The 21,548-nt window shown below is 43.2% G+C and overlaps 1 protein-coding gene across 1 annotated transcript in view; it reads right to left on the bottom strand.

Annotated features, from left to right (window-relative positions):
* The window catches only part of SEMA3A (semaphorin 3A), a 192,111-nt gene that overhangs the window by 116,573 nt on the left and 53,990 nt on the right, over window positions 1-21,548 (bottom strand). The window contains exon 2 of the mRNA XM_083440751.1: window positions 3,587-3,744. Coding sequence (XP_083296877.1) covers window positions 3,587-3,744 — 158 coding nt within the window. The remainder of the gene's footprint in view (window positions 1-3,586; window positions 3,745-21,548) is intronic.

The raw sequence follows: 21,548 nt of genomic DNA, 5'->3' as shown, positions 1-21,548 counted from the left end.
GGTCAAAGGCCTGGAAACGATGCCTTATGAGGAACGGCTAAGGGAGCTGGGCATGTTTAGCCTGGAGAAGAGGAGGTTAAGGGGTGATATGATAGCCATGTTCAAATATATAAAAGGATGTCACATAGAGGAGGAAGAAAGGTTGTTTTCTGCTGCTCCAGAGAAGCGGACACGGAGCAATGGATCCAAACTACAAGAAAGAAGATTCCACCTAAACATTAGGAAGAACTTCCTGACAGTAAGAGCTGTTCGACAGTGGAATTTGCTGCCAAGGAGTGTGGTGGAGTCTCCTTCTTTGGAGGTCTTTAAGCAGAGGCTTGACAACCATATGTCAGGAGTACTCTGATGGTGTTTCCTGCTTGGCAGGGGGTTGGACTCGATGGCCCTTGTGGTCTCTTCCAACTCTATGATTCTATGATTCTATGCTTCTAAGATTATTGTTGTTGTTTCCTTAATAGTTCCTTAATAAATAACCTAGAAACAAAACCCTAGAATAGGCTTTCTGATGCTGCCCAAGTACCACTCTGGTACTAAAAAAAATGCACCGCAAGTTTGTGGTCTCCTTTCCCTTTCCACTAAAGGGAAAGCAACAAAAGCAACAATCTTCCCAGAAAGAACATGTCTCAGGTGTGCCCAGCTGTGCCAAACAGGGACAAAAGTTGGTGCGGCAGTAGAAGACATTCTGAACTAGATGGAGCTTTGATTTGAACGATGCCTACAGAATCAGACCAAACCTCCACAGAAGCCTCTTTCCAACAGTTGCCAACTAGATGCAAACAGAAAGCCCTAATCAAAGATGAAGGTCCTTTGTCCCCAACATCTGGTATTCTATCTATGTCCATCAGTATACATACGCTCTGTGAATTTGTCTAATCATGATCAAGAACTACAAGTTGTATGTGAAGAGATGTGGCTCACAGCTCATGTGTGAATTTACCACCGGTTCTCACAACTTAGATGAACAGGGTTCCTCCCCTCCCATAACAGCATGCTCTCTCTTTTTAATCATTCCAGATGTTTTCTGCATTGCACTGTGAATTCCACAGAACATCCAAATAAATAATCAGTTTCCTCTATGGTTTCCCAGCCTTGCCTTTATCTTGATCCTCAGAGAATACAGATGAATACCCTGAGTTACTTCAGAGTAAAAGACTGATGTATTTATTGCCATCATTCAAGAAAGCAAACAGGCCAAAGGTCATACCAAGTCAGAAATAACACCCCGACATTGAAACTATACTTCTATTGTAATAAGGTTCATCTATAGATTCTGTAGCTCTCACTCAAACACACACATTTCAGTTCTTGACTGAAATGACATACAATTGCCGTATTTAAGCTGCATTTTAGCATAGGCTGAAGGGCTCATTAAAATATATTAAATGATGGATGTCTTTTTTATGTTAAAGGTGGGGGGGGGGGGAAGCACATATGCACCAAAGTGTACTGCTGAAACCTGCATCAGCTTCCAATTTAAATCTGCAACTTCAAGTAAAAGCCAGGTCTTCCGTCATAAGAAAAGAGCTCTCTACCCATCCATCATGCGTCTATTAGTGCCCCATCGATTACGGTTTATTAACAGAAGGAACATATTACATGGAAGTGCCTGGTGTCAAGGAAGGGAGAAATGGAACGAGGGCTCATGATCCCTTTATGTAATCTGCTCTTTTCATCACCCTGGTCTTGTGTAATAAGGAATATTTAGAAGAGGGTGCTCCAAAACTAGCTGTTTTAAGCCAAGAGGTTGCAGTTGTCTTGAGCTAATCCTAATATTAAGGCTTCTGAATAGACATGCATATAGGATTGCACTACAGGGTCACATTCTTAAGCATGCTACAGTGAAAGCCCCATTGTACTCATCCAGTGGGATTTATCATGTACATATTGTGCTGTGGGGCTACTGATAATATTTTTGCATTCTGGAGGTTCCAAATGAGGCCCACAGCAATTGAAAATGGCTTCCTTGCCACACACAAAATCTCCAGGAATGGAACTGGTATGCTGACTAATGCATGCTGGATACCCATCTGTCACGGATGCTTTAGCTGAGATTCCAGCATCGCAGGGGGTTGGACTAGATGACCCTTCTCCAACTCTAAGATTCTATGAACACGATTAGCAACTTGTGTAACTATTAAAGCCACAAGAATGATCCACTAGCCTGAGAATCAGCCCTTGTCATTCATATTTTGTTTAGCAGATGCTACAAATGAGGGCTAAGCCAATCAGGCAGGCATAGGCAAACTCCGGCCCTCCAGATGTTTGGGACTACAATTCCCATCATCCCTGACCACCGGAGTTTGCCTATGCCTACAAGAAGGGTGGTGAAATAGATTGTTTAGCTGCAACTGATACCTGATAGTCATACAAGTGGTTCACAAGATGTAATGGTTCTAGGAGTTGCTCGTGCGTAAGTTGCCACCACTCCTGGCTAGGTTACCTGGTTGAACCCTTTCTGTCTGGACAGCCTCAAGTTCCGTGGCTGCCTCAGTTGCTGGCAGAATCCGTCATTGGCGTTTCTTGAACCTCTTCCAGCATAAAAGCTGTTTGACGCCCAGTCTTCTACTCTCCCTGTGCGGAAGTCTTCTGCGCAGGGAGGGTGTGGGCAGCGGAGTACCCGTACTCTCTCCGCTGGTCTCCAGCGAGGAGTCCTGGAGCCACCTCTCCAATTCCCCCATCTGCCCCACTTCTCCACTGGTGTTACGCTGATTTCCTTCCCCAGCGGATGGGCTGCCTCTCTCCCTGCTGGGACCCTCTCCGGCATCCCTCTGGAGCCTTCTCTCCGCCTCCAGCTCCGATGGCAGTTCCCTGACACAAGATGACCAGACATCTTTGGAAATTTTAAAATTATTTAGCTAAAGAGAAGACACACTTGCGTCTACTACTGGGCATGAAAACTCCAGATGTATACCTGCTCTATCACTTCAGTTCCTTCTGGCCAAGCATGAAGATGAAAAATAACAGTGAGGAAGCTATACAGATGAGACCTCCCCCTCCCCCCCCCCGAAAAAAAGCAGGAACAGGTAAGCAATTTGTCATTCTGCTGTGAGATATATTTGCACAAATTCATATTTAGGATCCAGGTAGGGTGAACTGGGGAGAGGTGGGAGCAGACTAGGCTGGCATATGGCTTATCCACACAGGTACATAGGAAGGTCAGAGAAGATCAAAGGCATTTTTTTTTAAAAAAAACTTTTTAGGCTCCTTTGCCCTGTGTTATCATGCCAGCGGTTGTACACGGGAGTTGGGCGTCCAAAGCAAGAATCACTTACTTCAAAAATCAGTGTTTAATTCTTCATGTATGTCCAAAAACTGTATTCACGGATATGGAAATCTTTTTCCTAGTTGCTGGTGTGTGGGAGCTGACTGTAGTTACTCACTATTGAAGGAAATACCCTCTGAGGACTCGGAGGCACTTCCATCCATTCTTAATTTATAGGCTGTATGCAGAAGAAATCTGCCCTTCCAGATGTTTTAGAATACAGCTCAACCCCAGCCAGCAAAGAGTCATGTTCCACAACATCTGGAGGGCACCAGTTTGGGAAAGGCTGTAATATAGCTAGATCGAACCTAACTTGAAAAGTACCTTTTGATATTCCTTGATGTTGACTAGGTTGAAAGAAAATATGTGATCCTTTGCTCCAACGAAGAGTCTACTTCGCTCCTCATCCAAAAGGAATGTGTGGTAACTGGAACTATTGATCAGTCCATGGAAAGTGATTATATTGTTGGATTCATACATTTCTGCAGGATGAAAGACAAGAAACTTTCAATTAATTTGATGAACAAGGACCTTATCTCTAATCTAAACAATCTTTATTTTAGCAGACTTTGTCAGAATATTGATGTTACTATGGAACAGTGATGCTTGATACTGCTTTAGCTTTTAGTTCATTATTTTATTTACATCTTGCATTTTCTACTACGTTGTCTTATAATCTGTGGCAAATCTGACACTATCTGCACCCGCCAGTCTCTTGCACTCCATTCTACATCATTGTTGCAGCATCAGTGCCCACTGGAGCCGAATTGGTTGTGCTACCCTAAAAAAGCCTCTCTTGTTGTATTTCAAACCACGTGGGGTTTCTCAATCGGAAGGCAGACAGAAATTAACTACAGTACGGTACACCACTCGGTTTCCTCCAAATAATCCAGAACTGTGCTTTGGTCCCCAAAGAGTTTTAAGAGATTGGTCCCCAGCAGCCTTAACAAAGTACAGTCCCCAGCATGTTTTGGAGAAAGTCATGTGCTTTAAATGCATGGTGTGCATGTGACCTGTGTTGTCCATTCACACATGTAATGCCTGAGAAGAGTTTGTGGATTTCAACTCAGATACCCCCAGCCTGAGGGACACGGGTGGCGCTGTGGGTTAAACCACAGAGCCTAGGACTTGCCGATCAGAAGGTCGGTGGTTTGAATCCCTATGACAGGGTGAGCTTCCATTGCTCGGTTCCTGCTCCTGCCAACCTAGCAGTTCGAAAGCACATCAAAGTGCAAATAGATAAATAGGTACCACTCTGGCGGGAAGTTAAATGGCGTTTCCGTGCACTACTCTGGTTTCTCCAGAAGTGGCTTAGTCATGCTGGCCACATGACCCGGAAGCTGTACGCCGGCTCCCTCGGCCAATAAAGCGAGATAAGCACCGCAACCCCAGAGTCGGCCACGACTGGACCTAATGGTCAGGGGTCCCTTTACCTTTACCCCCAGCCCAAAACTCTACCCCTGCCGTTGGAGGCAGCAAGGACAGACCTTGGCAATAATCCACCCTGTGCAAGGCCAGCATTTGATGCCCAGCCCTTGAGGTGCTGGCTTAAGTCAGACTTTGAGAAGGAGAGGCAAGGCTCTCCTAGAGGGCTTTTCAAAGCCCGGTAAGCACTTGGCTGGCTTTGGGAAGGAGGCCAAAGAACTCTGGGACCCCGTCAGAGCCTTCACACCTCCTTCCTGAAGCGCTTACTGGGCTTTGAGAAGGCGCCCTCGGCTGTTTGCCCAGGGTGGCTGCACTGCTAGCAGTACCCTAAACCCACCTCTGGGGGCAGTATGAGTCTGAGAACCAGTTGCAGGGATTCCACAGTGGGACGGCTCTGCTGCTATCTCACAGGCATCTGTTTGGCCCCTGTGAGAAGGAGATGCTGGTCTAGATGGTCTCTAGATGGCCTGATCCAGGAGAGCTCTTCTATATCTCACCATGGGGTTTTAGTCTTCTTTCAGCTTTAACATTTTAAAAAAAATAGCTCTTCAATCAATGCCTGCTAGAATACCCATGAAAGGCAACTGAAGAGCACAGCAATGCCACAGTTTCAGTCGATGCAAATCCAATCAAGTTCAGTCCACTTCCATAAATTAATTAGTTTCAGTGCATTGTATTATCTAATCTTGATTTTTTTAGCACCACGAGGACACAAGCAACACCAAGGGAAAACTCAAATGCTAACGATAAGACAAGTTTGGGGACAAACAAAGATGGCCTTTTTAAACAATGCTAAGTTTATAACAGACCAAACCAGGCAAGAGCCCCAAATAATGAATGCCTTTAAAGAATCACTGGACTTAATGTTGATCTTCTAGGATCTCGTTTTAAGGATGGAGACATGCTGTGAACATGACTTGTACAAACATTGCCCACCTGTTCGCAAAATCATTCACGGACTTCCTCCATGCTTTCCCCAATTATTTCTCCTAGTGACTGTAACTGTACTCCAGCATTTGCTGTAATTAGACAAGGGTCGTTTCTGGAAGAACAGTTTGAAAATCATTTCCCTCCATGTAGCATTCTTTTGACATGTTGAGAAAAGAAACCGCTGAAAAGGAGGCTAAAGAATTAAAAATGGAGACTCATAAGCTGAGCATTAAAATTAGAGACTTTGGACCAAACTAGACAGGGTAATAAAAGCATCTCTTAAAATTTCCTACAAACAAAAATTTCCTCCCCGGGGGAGGAGGGGGGAAGAGGGTGATAAAGATTAAAACCCCATCCCACAGTTTAGTATTTTTCATAGAGGAAATGGTATGTGGTGGAGGGAAGGTTGAACACTCAAGGTCAGGCTTCCTCAACCTCAGCCCCTCAGATGATTTGAGAAACTACAGTTCCCATCATCCCTGACCACTGGTCCTGCCAGCTAGAGATGATGGAAGTTGTAGGACAAAAACATCTGGAGGGCCGAGTTTGAAGAAGCCTGCTCAAGGTGGTATTCAGCTAGGTTTTACTCAGTGTAGACTCATTGAACATGATGAAGTTATGTCCATTGATGTCAACAGGTCTACTCTGAGTAAAACCTAGCTGAATAGCAGCCCCCTTCTCCTCCCCATCCCAATTGCTGCTGCAGATATTGTCAGATCTACTGAAATGGAACAAAAATGCTGCAAGAAAGATTGATGCAAATCAATATTTACAAGTCCAGTAATTTAAAGTGTTTCAGGATTTGTCTGCTTTGAATGAAATCGCTTTCTGCTGATAACTTTCTGTTTTTGTTCTCCGGTGATCTAGTTTGACAAAAATGTAAGCTGTACACAAATCCCACTACTTATTAACATAATTAAATTCCTTCTTGTCTTAAATGAGAATTGGATTTGGTCCAAACATATTACTGCAGTTGATCAAGAAAAACAGCAGCAGATATTAGGTGCATAAGTTAAAACTTGCTTGCGACCTAAACAGGCCGGCTGTGCCAGTTGCACTCATTTCCCCCATCCTCCCTGCTTTGCTTCCGGCACTTTTCCTCATTGTTATGTTTCTTCTAGTATTAGATAAAGGATCAGTCAAGAAATACCATTACGCAATCACAATGGGGATTTTACTAAATTGCTTCTGATACTTTCTCATTCAAATATTTCCTCCTTCAATTCCCAGGCTTTTGTTTTACTGGCAGTTTATCCAGCGGGTCCTTCCTTACTACCTGCAGAACCTCAACTTCATTAGCATGCTGTTTTGCCTGACAATTAGATCTTCTTTCTGTAGGTGTAAATTAGACCACTTCTCTGGCCATTTCCTTAGCTCAAAGGTATGAAGACCCTGCAGGGGACACAGAGGTGTAAAGTCTATTTCTTCCTCCTCCACTCTTTCTCTTTCAACATCTTAGAGGTGAAAACAGTCTGGGAAGCTTGCAAGATAAGAGTCATCTCACAGGGAGGGCTGCTTGAAGCTTTTGCCTCTTACTAGGATGAGTGGTTAAAGACTCTACAAATGCTGTACACTCTAGTCTGCAATAACTGGTCCTGTACTTGCTATAGAAGCAGGCCATGTTGGTAAGATGACCATAATAGGTTTTCTTTAAGAAAGAAGTATGACAAGGCTCTATATTGTCTCCCTGCTTATTTAACTTATATGCAGAAATCTTCATGTGAAAGGCTGGGCTGGATGAATCCCGAGCTGGAATTAAAATTGCCAGAAGAAATATCAACAACCTCAGATATGCAGATGACACAACACTGATGGCAGAAAGTGAGGAGGACTTAAAGAACCTTTTAATGAGGGTAAAAGAGGAGAGCACAAAATATGGTTTGAAGATCATGGCCACTGGTCCCATCACCTCCTGGCAAATAGAAGGGGAAGAAATGGAGGTAGTGAGAGATTTTACTTTCTTGGGCTCCATGATCACGGCAGATGGTGACAGCAGCCACGAAATAAAAAGACGCCTGCTTCTTGGGAGAAAAGCAATGACAAACCTAGACAGCATCTTAAAAAGCAGAGACATCAACTTGTCAACAAAGGTCCGTATAGTTAAAGCTATGGTTTTCCCAGTAGGGATGTATGGAAGTGAGAGCTGGACCATAAAGAAGGCTGATTGCCGAAGAATTGATGCTTTTGAATTGTGGTGCTGGAGGAGACTCTTGACAGTCCCATGGACTGCAAGAAGATCAAACCTATCCATTCTTAGGGAAATCTACCCTGAGTGCTCAACGGAATGACAGATCCTGAAGCTGAGACTCCAGTACTTTGGCCACCTCATGTGAAGAGAAGACTCCCTGGAAAAGACCCTTATGTTGGGAAAGATGGAGGGCACAAGGAGAAGGGGACGACAGAGGATGAGATGGTTGGATAGTGTTCTTGAAGCTACCAGCATGAGTTTCACCAAACTGCGGGAGGCAGTGGAAGACAGGAGTGCCTGGCGTGCTCTGGTCCATGGGGTCACGAAGAGTCGGACACGACTAAATGACTAAACAACAACAAGAAAAAATCATCAGGAAGTTAAGCATGGTGTTTAATTTCACAATGGACTTGGCTGTGCTCATTGCAGGAGAGCTATATTATTATTATTATTATATTTACTATATTATTATATAATATCATCCTCATCGATTGCTGTCACTATACCAGCTATGCACATGGTACTTTACAAGAGAGAGAAAGAGAGAGAAGTGTCTCTTCAAGGCACATGAAGCCATATGGCCTGAATGCACCTGAGGCCGCCTCTTTCCTGAAGCTAGGCCGGTCTCGTCCTGGTGGTGCTTAGATGAGTGGAAGCCTTATAAAAAAACAACCCTTCAGCTTTTCTATCCCAATGCAGGAAACTTAGAATCATGGAATCATAGAATCATAGAGTTGGAAGAGACCACAAGGGCCATCGAGTCCAACCCCCTTCCAAGCAGGAAACACCATCAGAGCACTCCTGACATATGGTTGTCTAGCCTCTGCTTAAAGACCTCCAAAGAAGGAGACTCCACCACACTCCTTGGCAGCAAATTCCACTGTCGAACAGCTCTTACTGTCAGGAAGTTCTTCCTAATGTTTAGGTGGAATCTTCTTTCTTGTAGTTTGGATCCATTGCTCTGTGTCCGCTTCTCTGGAGCAGCAGAAAACAACCTTTCTCTCTCCTCTATGTGACATCCTTTTATATATTTGAACATGGCTATCATATCACCCCTTAACCTCCTCTTCTCCAGGCTAAACATGCCCAGCTCCCTTAGCCGTTCCTCATAAGGCATCGTTTCCAGGCCTTTGACCATTTTGGTTGCCCTCCTCTGGACGCGTTCCAGTTTGTCAGTGTCCTTCTTGAACTGTGGTGCCCAGAACTGGACACAGTACTCCAGGTGAGGTCTGACCAGAGCAGAATACAGTGGCACTATTACTTCCCTTGATCTAGATACTATACTCCTATTGATGCAGCCCAACTTGGATGTGGAGATGAAGCTGGAGGTTCCCTTGTGTTCTCTAGAGAAGGATAAAATCTTGAACGTGACTCAGACTCTGAGAGCTACTCCTTTCTTTTCTCCTTTCTGTACCGACTCACCCGCTGCTGTCTGCCAGGCAGGAGGCAGGTGGCAGTGGGCAGGGCACATTCATGAGGACACACACAGTCTGGATCTGCCACTCTGAGGCAACGGCCTCACCTCCTGGCCTTGTAAATGGTAGGTTAGACATTCCAAAGACGAACACATTTTCTAGATCCTTCTGAGGAACGGCTAAGGGAGCTGGGCATGTTTAGCCTGGAGAAGAGGAGGTTAAGGGGTGATATGATAGCCATGTTCAAATATAGAAAAGGATGTCACATAGAGGAGGGAGAAAGGTTGTTTTCTGCTGCTCCAGAGAAGCGGACCCGGAGCAATGGATCCAAACTACAAGAAAGAAGATTCCACCTAAACATTAGGAAGAACTTCCTGACAGTAAGAGCTGTTCGACAGTGGAATTTGCTGCCAAGGAGTGTGGTGGAGTCTCCTTCTTTGGAGGTCTTTAAGCAGAGGCTAGACAACCATATGTCAGGAGTGCTCTGATGGTGTTTCCTGCTTGGCAGGGGGTTGGACTCGATGGCCCTTGTGGTCTCTTCCAACTCTATGATTCTATGATTCTATGAAGGTTGGGGGATTAAAACTTCTGTACAATCTCGAAGGATAATCTCTGTGTGGAAAAGCGTAAGGGGGCGAGCCACCCTTTAATTCTCCCAATTCTGATTCTGTACACACACACAGGACATGCATAAAATTTATAACACACAGGCACAACGTGAAACAGCTAATCGACATCTACACTGAATGTGATTTTTCTTTCTTCAAAATACTTGTTCTGCTTCTATTATAAAGTCAATGGCTGCTTTCAAAATTCAACTTGCCACAGGCTAACTCAGAAATTCCCATTTCAGTCTCTGCTCAGTCATTTCTCATGCCAATCTATATACAATAAATAATTCAGAAGTGTGTGTTTGGGGGGGCGGGGAGCATGCACATATAAATATAGTAGCAACGGGAGAGCGGGGAAGCAGAATTGGCCATATGATATGCTGATTTGAACAGCACAAGGTTTTCAGGCATATCCCAGAGATCCATAAATGTTGTCAGATCATCGTGAACTTCCACTGATAAGAATAGTATCCCTGTTTCAGGAGCAAAAAGTAGCACATACCCAAGAATCTACTGAAACCAGTCAAGTTCATTCTGACCTGAACGGAACCTGAATATTTTGGCTTATGTTCTCCTCTCAACTACGACTGTTTACAATGCCAGATTAAATGTCCTAAGGACTAGGATCTTAACCTAGCCTTGAATACATTTTACATGGAGGTACTAACTAGACATACTGTTGGCAGCCGCGTGTGCTTGGACCATGGATAAATCAAACCAAAGGAAACTAGATTTAACATCAAATGGGATGCACTGTTGAATGGTCACTTTAAAATGTGAAGGTTCATTATTGTTTCACAAGTTGTGTATGTCTTTAAGGGCCAGGGCCAGGGCAAATAACGAGACCCAGTCTTACAGCTGTGAAACATAGCAGGTGCTGCTGAGTTGTGTTGATCAAGCTGTGTCAGCAATTGGGTATTGTATATAAGGAGCAGCACCTAGCTCTCTCCCATTATCCTGGGGGATGGGTTGGTGCTTGGGTCTGGTTTGTTGTTGATGTATTTAGTGTATAAGGTGTTTTTGTTTTTGTTATTAAAACCTTGTTTAAGTTATTTTTGAGTCCCTTTTTAATGCATGGTCTCCCCAGCAAGCTCTCTGCAGCGCTACTAAACTGCAAATAGCCAACATGCACAGGTGAGGAGAGCTGAATCCTCCTCTTCAGGCACATTTATCCCAGTTTGCCAGCATGTGGGGCAGTGGGCAAGGAGAAGCCTGGAGCAACATTTGGTACCCATTCCCACTTCAGAAGCATGAACAAACATGGCTGCCACCATCACATCTAGTTTGAACCTCAGAACAAGGAAGAAGAAGAAGAAGAAGAGTTTGGATTTGATATCCCGCCTTTCACTCCCTTTAAGGAGTCTCAAAGCGGCTAACATTCTCCTTTCCCTTCCTCCCCACAACAAACACTCTGTGAGGTGAGTGGGGCTGAGAGACTTAAAGGAAGTGTGACTGGCCCAAGGTCACCCAGCAGCTGCATGTGGAGGAGCGGGGAAGCGAACCCGGTTCACCAGATTACGAGACTACCACTCTTAACCACTACACCACACTGGCTCTCAGACTAAGTTTCCTTGCTCTGGTCTTAGACCTGCACTGCTCATCTCTGCAAAATGGTTGGTCATCAACTTGAAGCACTTGTGCTGAATGTAACAATGTCCGTCTTTCCATTTGATCTTTTAATATTTGTATTTTAATATTTTGTTGGAAGCTGCCCAGAGTGGCTGGGGAAACCCAGCCAGATGGGCAGGGTATAAATAACAAATTATTATTATTATTATTATTATTATTATTATTATTATTATTATTGAGCTGCCTTCATGTGAGCAAAACAAGGCGAGGCACTATGGGTAGATGAGGGGCCATGTCGATGGAAACTGCCTGAGGATGGGAGGGAGGGTAGAGAGCAGTCTAGCAGAAGGTGCAATGGAGGAGAGAGAGAGAGAGAGAGAGAAAGAAAGAGAGAAAAAAAAGAGAGAGAGAGAAAGAGAAAGAGAAAGAGAAAGAGAAAGAGAGAAAAAGAGAGATCTTGCAAATGTACTGGGGATGGTGAACAACCTGTAGGCATTACCAAAATGATGACCACAGTTGGAAAACAATCAGTGTTTTAGACAATGAGTATAGATGATTCAGGGACGCGGGTGGCACTGTGGGTAAAAGCCTCAGTGCCTAGGGCTTGCTGATCAAAAGGTCGACGGTTCGAATCCCCGCAGTTCGGTCCCAGCACCTGCCAACCTAGCAGTTCGAAAGCACTCCCAGGTGCAAGTAGATAAATAGGGACCGCTTACTAACGGGAAGGTAAACAGCGTTTCCGTGTGCGGCTCTGGCGAGCCAGAGCAGCAATGTCACGCTGGCCATGTGACCCGGAAGTGTCTTCGGACAGCGCTGGCCCCCGGCCTCTTGAGTGAGATGGGCGCACAACCCTAGAGTCTGTCAAGACTGGCCCGTACGGGCAGGGGTACCTTTACCTTTACCTATAGATGATGCTATTTGAATTTTAATGTGTTGAATAAAGCAGCAGAAGAATGTGATGCACCACCACCCGTCTGGGTGATTATTAGCAGTGTATCATAAGGGTGAGGAGGAGCCCTTGGATTTTATGCCTCAGGCACCAAATCTCCTTGGATCAGCCCTGAATTTAGATGAGTAGAATCAGATGGCAAAGTGGGTGTGTGCCTATACAAAGAATAAGCACCACAGTGGCTCATGTGATCCTCTACAATGTTGCGTATAAATGCGAAGCGCACACAGCCAGATTTGCATGTTGAGAAACGATGTTTTCGAGGGATGCAAATCACTTATCTATTTAGTGTCTAAAATGGCCAGGGGCTGTTAAATATGACACACAGCCAAAAAATTGACAAGACACAGAGGGTACATGTAATGGTTCTAGGGGTTGCTCATGCGTAAGCCGGTGCAAACACCTGGCTGGATTGCCTGAGTGAACCTTTTCTGTCCGGACAGCCACTCACCCGTGGCTGTCTCAATTGTTGGCAGAATCCGTCAGTGGATTAAACTTCTTCCAGCAAAGAACCTCTTTGACGCCTAGTCTCCTCCAACTCTCTCTGCGCAGAAGCCTTCTGCACAAGGAGGGCGTGGGCAGCGGAGGACCCCTACTCTGCCCGCTGGTCCCTGGCAAGGAGTCATGGGACCGCCTCGCCGCTTCCCCCATCTGCCCCCCTTCTCCACTGGTGCTATGCTGATTCTCTTCCCCAGAAGATGGGCTGCCTCTCCCAATCCGGTGACGCTCTCTGGAATCCCTCTGGATTTTGCTCTCTCCCTCCGGCACTGATGGCACTTCCCTGACAGTACACTTTCAAGGGTGTGTTTTAAGTACAGCAAAATGTTCAAGCCACCCAGTTAACTCTCAACCACTGTTCAACCCAGCAGTGGCTCTAGGGATGCTCAACTGGTATGGTTGCATCGGGGACAGAGCTTCTGGGGTGCTGCAGCATAACCACTGTTATGTCCAATAGAAGGTGAGAGGTGCGGGGGGCACTGGACTTGGGCATTGCACAGGGCACCCCTGAAATCTGAGACACCAAGGTCCACCATTGGTGCAACCTCACAGTTGTGTCTTAACAGCTCTGCAGCAACTCCACCCGTCTTGGGCTGTATACACTGAGCTACCCTGTTTCCCCGAAAATACCGTATTTTTCGCTCCATAAGGCGCACCTGACCATAAGGTGCACCTAGTTTTTAGAGGGGGAAATCAAGGAGGGAAATATTATTTTCCCCCCCCAGCCCCAAAGACCAGTGGACTGGCTGGGAGAGGCTGCACACGGCCATGGCAGAAGCCAAGACAGCCAGTGGGATGGATCCTGCTCACTGTCTTGGCTTCCTCTTTAGCTGCACGCAGCCTCTCCGGCCGGGAGAGACTGCGCGCAGCTATGGCAATTCCCCCACCTCCCGTAAAGGCCCACAGGAGCCACATACCCTTTAAGGAGCGCACAGCTCCTGCGGGCTTCTCTACGAGGAGGGAGAAGGGACTGACTGGCAGCGTCAGTCCCTTCTCCCTCCTGGGGAAAAGCCCCCAAGAGCCGCACGGAGCTTGTGTGTGGCTCTTGGGGGCTTTTCCTGCCTGCCTCCCCCCTGCATTTGCTCCATAAGATGCACACACATTTCCCCTTACTTTTAGGAGGGAAAAAGTGTGTCTTATGGAGCGAAAAATACGGTAAGACAGTGTCTTATATTAATTTTTGCTCCCAAAGATGCGGTAGGTTTTATTTTCAGGAGTTGTCTTATTTTTCATGAAGAAGAATACAGTACACATTTATTGTCTAATTGTGAGTCAGCCAGACTTCGTCAGGGCAGGCTGAGTAGCAGGCAGCAGCTTGTCCTGGCGGCGGCACGGGCTCTCTGATTTAAAGAGACCTTGCACTGCCTGAACAGCTATGGCTGCGCTGCGTCCAATCAGTGAGCTGCACAGTGGTGCCCACCGCTACAGTCCAGAGGAGTCAGACGCCTTATGGTAGCTTCAGGGGCCTTATATTCCGGGGAGGCCTTATGTTTGGGGGAGGCCTTATTATTGAGGAGGTCTTATTTTTGGTGGATATTACAGCGAGAGTCAAAACTGGAAGTAGGTCTTATTTTCGGGGGGATGTCTTACTTTCGGCGAAAGACGGTACCAAGCATGAGCAATTGTGTCCCTGAATTCAAAGTCAGGCACACATTTAATAAGCTCTCTGCTTTAAAGAAGCAAACACATGTAATGAATGTAATGAAGATGATGTACAGATGGTATGTAACACCAGTAAAACTTGGTAAGATGTATAAACTTTGTAATAAATGTTGGAAATGTAAAGAAAAGGAGGGTACATTTTACCATATGTGGTAGGAATGTAAGAAAGTGAAATGCTTCTGGGAAATGATCTATAATGAGATGAAGAAAATGTTGAAATATACCTTTATCAAGAAACCAGAAGCATTTCTTTTAGGAATAGTAGGAAATGAAATTAGTAGGAATGATGTGAAACTGTTTAGGTATGCAGTGGCAGCAGCAAGAATCTTGATGGCCCAGAAATGGAAGCAGGAAGAAATGCCGACCAAGGAAGAATGGAGGAGGAAGTTGACGGAATATGCAGAGATGGACAAACTAACTGGGAAAATAAGGAACCAACGCGATCAGAGATTTTCCGAGGACTGGAATAAATTTACAGAATATATCAAAAATGTATGTGAGGAGCAACTAACGCTTGTTGGCTTTCAAGAAGCTTTGTGAAAAAGATTGATTGAAATGTTGTTTGAAAAACAGGTTAAAATCAAAAGAGGTAAAGTGCAACATAAAATTAAGAAATGTGAGAGGTAGTGATAATATGGAGAATTGTCAGATAGGTTGAAGTAAGTCCAAAAGATGTTTATGTATAAGGCGAATGTAAAATTTGGATAAAATGTATATTGGAAATTGAATAAAAATTAATTATATATAAAAAAGAAGCAAACACATTAAAGAGTTTTAAGTCAGACATGGGGAACATGTGGTCCTCCAAATGGCCAATGGAGCTGTAGCCCAACACCTTGGGGAAGACTGCAGGTTCCCCACCCTTGGTCTGAAGCGCTGAGCAAATGATATATAAAAAAGGTAATTCCTAATACTGAGCAGGATAATTAATGTCCCTGAAGTACATATGTTGGAATCGTTCTGGAATCTTAATCAGACCCTCCCAGCTGAACAGTTGCTTGACTTTTCATAACTTTGGAGGTGATTTTTTTTTTATTGACCTCAGAAATCTATGTGTCTTGCAAGTGATGATTTGCTTCAAATACATATATTTATGTGAGAGGACTGGGATGAAACACACGTGCTCAGCAACCCCTAGGAGTCCATACAATGACAGCAGCCACCACTCATCTTGTCTGTAGGTAAATCACTATCCTCAATAAACCAGCTGGCCTAGATGGCCCATGTCCAGGTTCACTCCCTGGAGTGCAAGTCTGTGACTTCGCCCCCACTCCATGACCTTCCTATCAGCGCCATTTCCTAGGTTGGAGTCTGGTTCAGCCATCCCTATTCTGCTCTCTGATCACATATCCAGCACATTGAGAAAGTGTCATTTTTAATTATCTTGAAGGCCAGCTGAAATTTACATCTTCCAAGTCTCCTGATAACTTCTATATATTCTCAGTTACAGCAGAATTTGGAAGAATGTCAGTAGTGGAGAGACCGACAGCATGGGCTCAGTCCAGAGGAGGGCTTTGCAAGCAGCCTGCTCTGCTCTGTTAATACACTTGACTTGAAATGCACAAAAGAACGGGGGATTTTTGCTTTGAGTCACAGACCTACGCAGAACTGAACGAGATGCCAAGTTTCAAGCAATGAGACCCAGCTCGGTTCTCTGTTAAGACAAGGAGCATAGGCCATCAAGGAAAACCAGTTCTGTGACAGGGTGCAAACTGGAATCAGGGATGAAAGACAGTTAATGTAATAGCTTGTGGGCTTGGGGAGGTTTTCCTCCACATACAGCTTAACCACAGACTTCCTGTGTTTTGCACATCATGGCTTTTAAAGAGGCTTTGGCTGAAACCAACTTTTGCTTTTCTTTTTAAGCGCATTCATCAGGCTACAGGCACATCCAATCCTGGCAGCATCTAGAGGTGGACCCCTGTTTTCTCACATGCATGTCTGATGGACAAAACATATGACAGACAGAGATGATTCCTCTCTTGTTGGACTGCAACACTTTACAGACTCCCAAGAGAGTAGGACTTGAATTGTTTGGTCGCTTTTCTATAGTGAAACATGACAACAACCACCCTGAACATGGGAAACTACCATGCGCTTGGGTTAGCCTTCTGTGCTCTACTTTCTTAATGGTAATCCGTAAACAGACCCCTGTGTTGCAATATAGACAAGCTGAACAATATAACACAACACGATGGCCAATAACAACGGCATTAATGGATGACAGGAAAGACTGATAAAATTTGTAGAAAAGACTGGCAGAATCCGAAACCAGGGGGAAGAGATGGTGGGAAAAATTGGGAACTTTAAAAAATAGCATTTAGCATAACATTGTATGATTAAGGACTTTTGGGAGATGGTGGAATGAATCTATTTGGCTTTAGTGGAAATAAGATAAAGATTTGAGATATTAGGATTTAAGGGTTTACGATATTAGGATTTAAGGGCATAAGATTTAAGGTTTTTTCTTCTCCTTTGTTCTTTGTTTAGTAGATTGGAGTTTGGACAATTTTTTAGATGCTGATGGGAGAATAAGGTTTAAATGGACTAAGGCAAATAAGCGAGTAAGCAGTGAAAGATGGAAATAATTTGCTGATCTAATTAACAACTGGAATACAAAAAGGGAGGCGGGAGGAGGCCAAGGAAATAAGTTATCGAAAGATGGAATTTGAAAAATGGAAGTGTTTTCTTTTTAAATGTTTTTGTTTTTTGTTTCTTTTTTCTTTGTTGGTGGGGTGGAGGGGGGTGTTTTTATGTATTTTTAAATTTTTATTTTTTCTCCTTTTCCCTCTTTCTACTCTATTGTATTTGGTCTTTTTTAACTTTATCTTTGTATTTGTGGAAACTCGAATAAATATTATTTAAAAAATAATAATAACAACGGCACTAAACACTATTTATAGACTAATACAAATATTCAGAAATTACAACCAAAGTCTCTAAATCTTCTTCACCAGTCACGGTAGAATAATTCAAAAGTTCGACATATACATAATCTGTCAGCAAATATCGCCGGAAAAGAGTTTCCGGATAACCAATCTGTTTCGTTCAATGCTGATCAGTGACTACAGTATCATATGAGCATTGATCCAGAGCATATTTTCTACAGCGTTTGTACAGTGGTGCCATGCAAGACGAATGCCTCGCAAGACGGAAAACCCGCTAGACGAAAGGGTTTTCCGTTTTGGAGGTGCTTCACAGGACGAATTTGCTATGGGCTTGCTTCACAAGACGAAAATGTCTTGCGATTCCTGGGGGTTTTTTCCCGCTCCCCACCCCCTTTTTCTAAGGCACTAAGCTGCTAATAGCCTTTTAGCAGCTAATCCGCTAATCCCTTAAGCCTTTAATAGCCGCTAATAGCCACTAAACCGCTAATAGCGCTAATAGCGCTAATCCGCTAATGGGCTTGCTTCGCAAGACGAAAAAACCGCTAGACGAAGAGACTCACGGAATGGATTCTTTTCGTCTTGCGAGGCACCACTGTACTTTTCACACTGTTATGTACTGAGGTTCTCACCCTGGGCCAGCAGGGGGATACTGTAGATAGTTATGCAAATAAGGGATCGAAAGTGATGTTCAGTGATTGGATAGTTTTAGAAAATTGTTACAGTTACGTTGTACTGGAGCTCTATATAAGCAGGCTGACTGAACAAATAAAGAGCTGCTTTGGAGAAATCGCTGCATCGTCTGCTGTGTCTACCCACAACTTAACACACACACACCATATTTTTTGTCCCTCCAGATGGCAATAATGCATGACAGAACAACTAATAAAATAAAATGATGGTCGAGGATAAATGCACCACTAATGCACTATCATTGTGAAAAGCAATATCAGCAAAAAACACACCACAGAGATCACAGAGTGAACGTTTTCTGACAAGTTTTGTGCAATATATTTTCATATTCTCTCAAGAAAGGTGTTGTGAAAATAAATAAATAAGATATGGCTGCATGGTTAAGGAAGCCAGACAGAAGTCCAGATTTTCAACCTTGGTGTTCTGCAATTTCACATATAGCATATAGGAGATCTAATTAACTGCACATGAGCCTCAGAGTGTGGGAAGTGTGGCTCAGCTGAGTTTCAGTGTTAGTAGCTGAGATGTGAAAGCTAGGAGCTAAATGGCACCTTAAACATAAGTCATGGGTGGGACAATGGAGTGGCTAGGTGCACTTTTTAATAACAAGAATACAAAGCTGAAAATGAATGAACTGCAGCTAAAATCTTATGTTCTCTTTTCACATGGTCTAGTCCTTCCTCTGTCCACCCCACTAATATTCTTAAAAGGGTCTCTTCTCCAGTCTTCAAAGAGTAGCTGGAAGTGGGGAGGCAGAAAAAGGTCCTCCTTTCCTTCCACTCTGCAGTTTTAATCTGAAATCTTAGGCATGGTACTGCGCCCAAAATACAGAAACTGCTCTCCCTAATGAAATTCCCTGTTGCAAAATGCATCTAGAAGAAGGGGAGTTTTGAACACTGCTTCCTTCAATGCATCTACATAGCACATGATGCAACCCTTGAGGGGTTTCCCACTGGCCAGTTGCTCCATTTGATGAAGTCGTAAATGGGAAGTCAGTCTTTTCCACTTACCACTGCTGACTTGGGGGGGGGGGATGTATTTCCATAGGCACTGCAATGTTCTGATTCTAAATGGACATTCATTTAATCTATGTTTCCATCAGACAGCCAAAGGACTGAAGGGATAACATTTTTTGAAACTCAGCCAAAATTTTCCACCTGCTGGGATAATTGCCTCTTGGCCCTTCCAGCAGAGTTCAAATTCAAATCTCCCACTGGTAGAAAAGCAACCTTTGGAAATTTCTCTTTCCTTTACAAAAATGAAAAATCATTTTTTTAAAAAACCAGTGAACCAAATCTCAATGAATTAAAATACAAAGGCATTGACTTTGGTCAACGTTATGATCACTTCTACAAGAGTGCCCTGGGAATTGATGACTAACCAACCAGCTTCTTTTACAGTAGTTGGAATTTTTAAAATATACATCCAATATCTTGTTGTCATGTCAGAATCTTAAGTATTACTTCACCAAGAAATCTAGGCTTCGCTCAGCAACTATACCCATGGATACTTATCAGTCTTATTATGTTCAGAGGCCTGGGGACTGCCATCAGTGATCCAAAATATTACTCCTATTACAGTATTCAATCATTAATTTCATTTATTTGTCTAAAACTGGCATCACTTTTATCACACAGCATATGGTAAAACAATATTCAATATTTATGAAAGTCTGAGCATCTCCTAGCTTCTAGTCTTCATAGCTGTGCTGAAAATGTGTGTGTGTGGTTTCTGTTAAACTCTTTAAAAATACATTTAGTCTTTCAGCATAATTCTGCCCCGCCCCTCAAACTGCCCATCTACGCTGATTGACCTGTCTAACCAGGCATCCACGGCCTAAAATTTTATTTTCAAAATTGTGGCTTTTAAAAAACAAAACAAATGCTGTAAAGCAAAATGGTGTAAGCAAAATATAGATGGGTGAAAGTTTTATGTATTCATTCATTCATTCATACAGTCCATATTTTAATATTTATAAGCAGTTAGCAGGGAGTTCCACATACCCACATATATATTTTGAATGAGAGTGTAGATGTTAAACCTGTGTAGACAAAGACATCACTGTGGCAAGATTCCTCCCTCTTCTGTATATTTCTTAACAAAACTCATTGGCACATAATTCCTGTTGACACTCCATGCAAACATAAATCCCAAATACAGATGGATTACATCTGCAAGAAGAACTGAAAATCAAGAGTGAGTCAGTGTTTTCCTGTAATACCAAAGAAATACTTAGGGATTAAATGGCTCCCTGGAAGAATTTCCCAGATAACCAAACAAAATATTTTTCTGCAATTCTCTTTTACTAATATTGTATGAAAGGTAAGACCAGAATACAGTGTAGTTACTTCCTGGGCAAATCTAACATTCTCTATTGTACATGTTTAAACAGTCCTTTTAAAATATAGATTGGTACAGGGCTTTTAAAAATACTTTAGATGTAATCCTCATGCCCTCCCTCAATTATATATATATATATTTAAATGATATTTATTAAAAGTTTTATAATTACAGAAAAAAAGAAAAAACACAGTATATATATAAAAAAGAGAAAATAAAAAAAGAAATACATCAAAAATAAAAGCAAAAAAGAAGACAATACCTCCACCCAACTAGAGAGAAAACAAAAACATTTAAAAACACATCCATTTTTCACATCTCTATCCTTCAATGACTTATTTCCTCGACCTCCTCCCACCTCCCTTTTTTGTATTCCAGTTAATAATTAAGTCAGCAAATCCTTTCCATCTTTCACTGCTTACTAGCGTTTAATTATCTTAATCTATTTTAACCTTATCTTCCCATCAAAATCTTAAAATTTATCTATACTTCAATCTAAAAAACCTTAAATCTTAAATCCTTAAATCTTAAATCCTTATCATATTTCTACTAAAGTCCTATAAGTTCATTCCACCATCTCCCAACATTCCTTAATTATGCTATATTACTCTAAATAATATTTTAAAAATTTCCAATCTTCTTCCACCGTCTCTTCTCCCTGGTCTCGGATTTTGTCAGTCTTTTCTATCAGTTCCATATAGTTCATCAACCTGGTGCTCTTCTATCCGAGGCTCTTAACTCTTCTCCCTGTCCTGTCTGCAAGTTTCTTTTAGTGCCAAAAATTAAGTCCCAAAGGGCTTCCTTCTTAGCAGCTCCTTGATCCCATCTCAGCAAATTTGCCCATACTCCATATTCAAAGTTGTAATCCAAAAGATGTTCCAAGGCATACTCCACAGGCCCTTTGAGACTAAAGAGCTCCACTTTTCCAGTCTCTCCCTCAGTGCCTCCCTCCATCGGAAAATCTGCCCATCTTCCCTTCTTCAGTCCAAGCGGGGCACCGTCTCTCCGATTCTCCCTCCCTCAATTATACGACTCCTGTCTAACTCTCCAGCAGGTGGTATCCAAATCATTAAGGTTCTCTCATGATTGATGAAAAGATAAGAATGTATATGTACATAACT

The sequence above is a fragment of the Podarcis tiliguerta genome, assembly GCF_965153285.1.
Source record: "Podarcis tiliguerta genome assembly, chromosome: 5".
Classification (NCBI taxonomy): Eukaryota; Metazoa; Chordata; class Lepidosauria; order Squamata; family Lacertidae; genus Podarcis; species Podarcis tiliguerta.
Note: the sequence above shows the minus strand (reverse complement) of the source record. Positions and strands in the feature narration are given on the sequence as shown.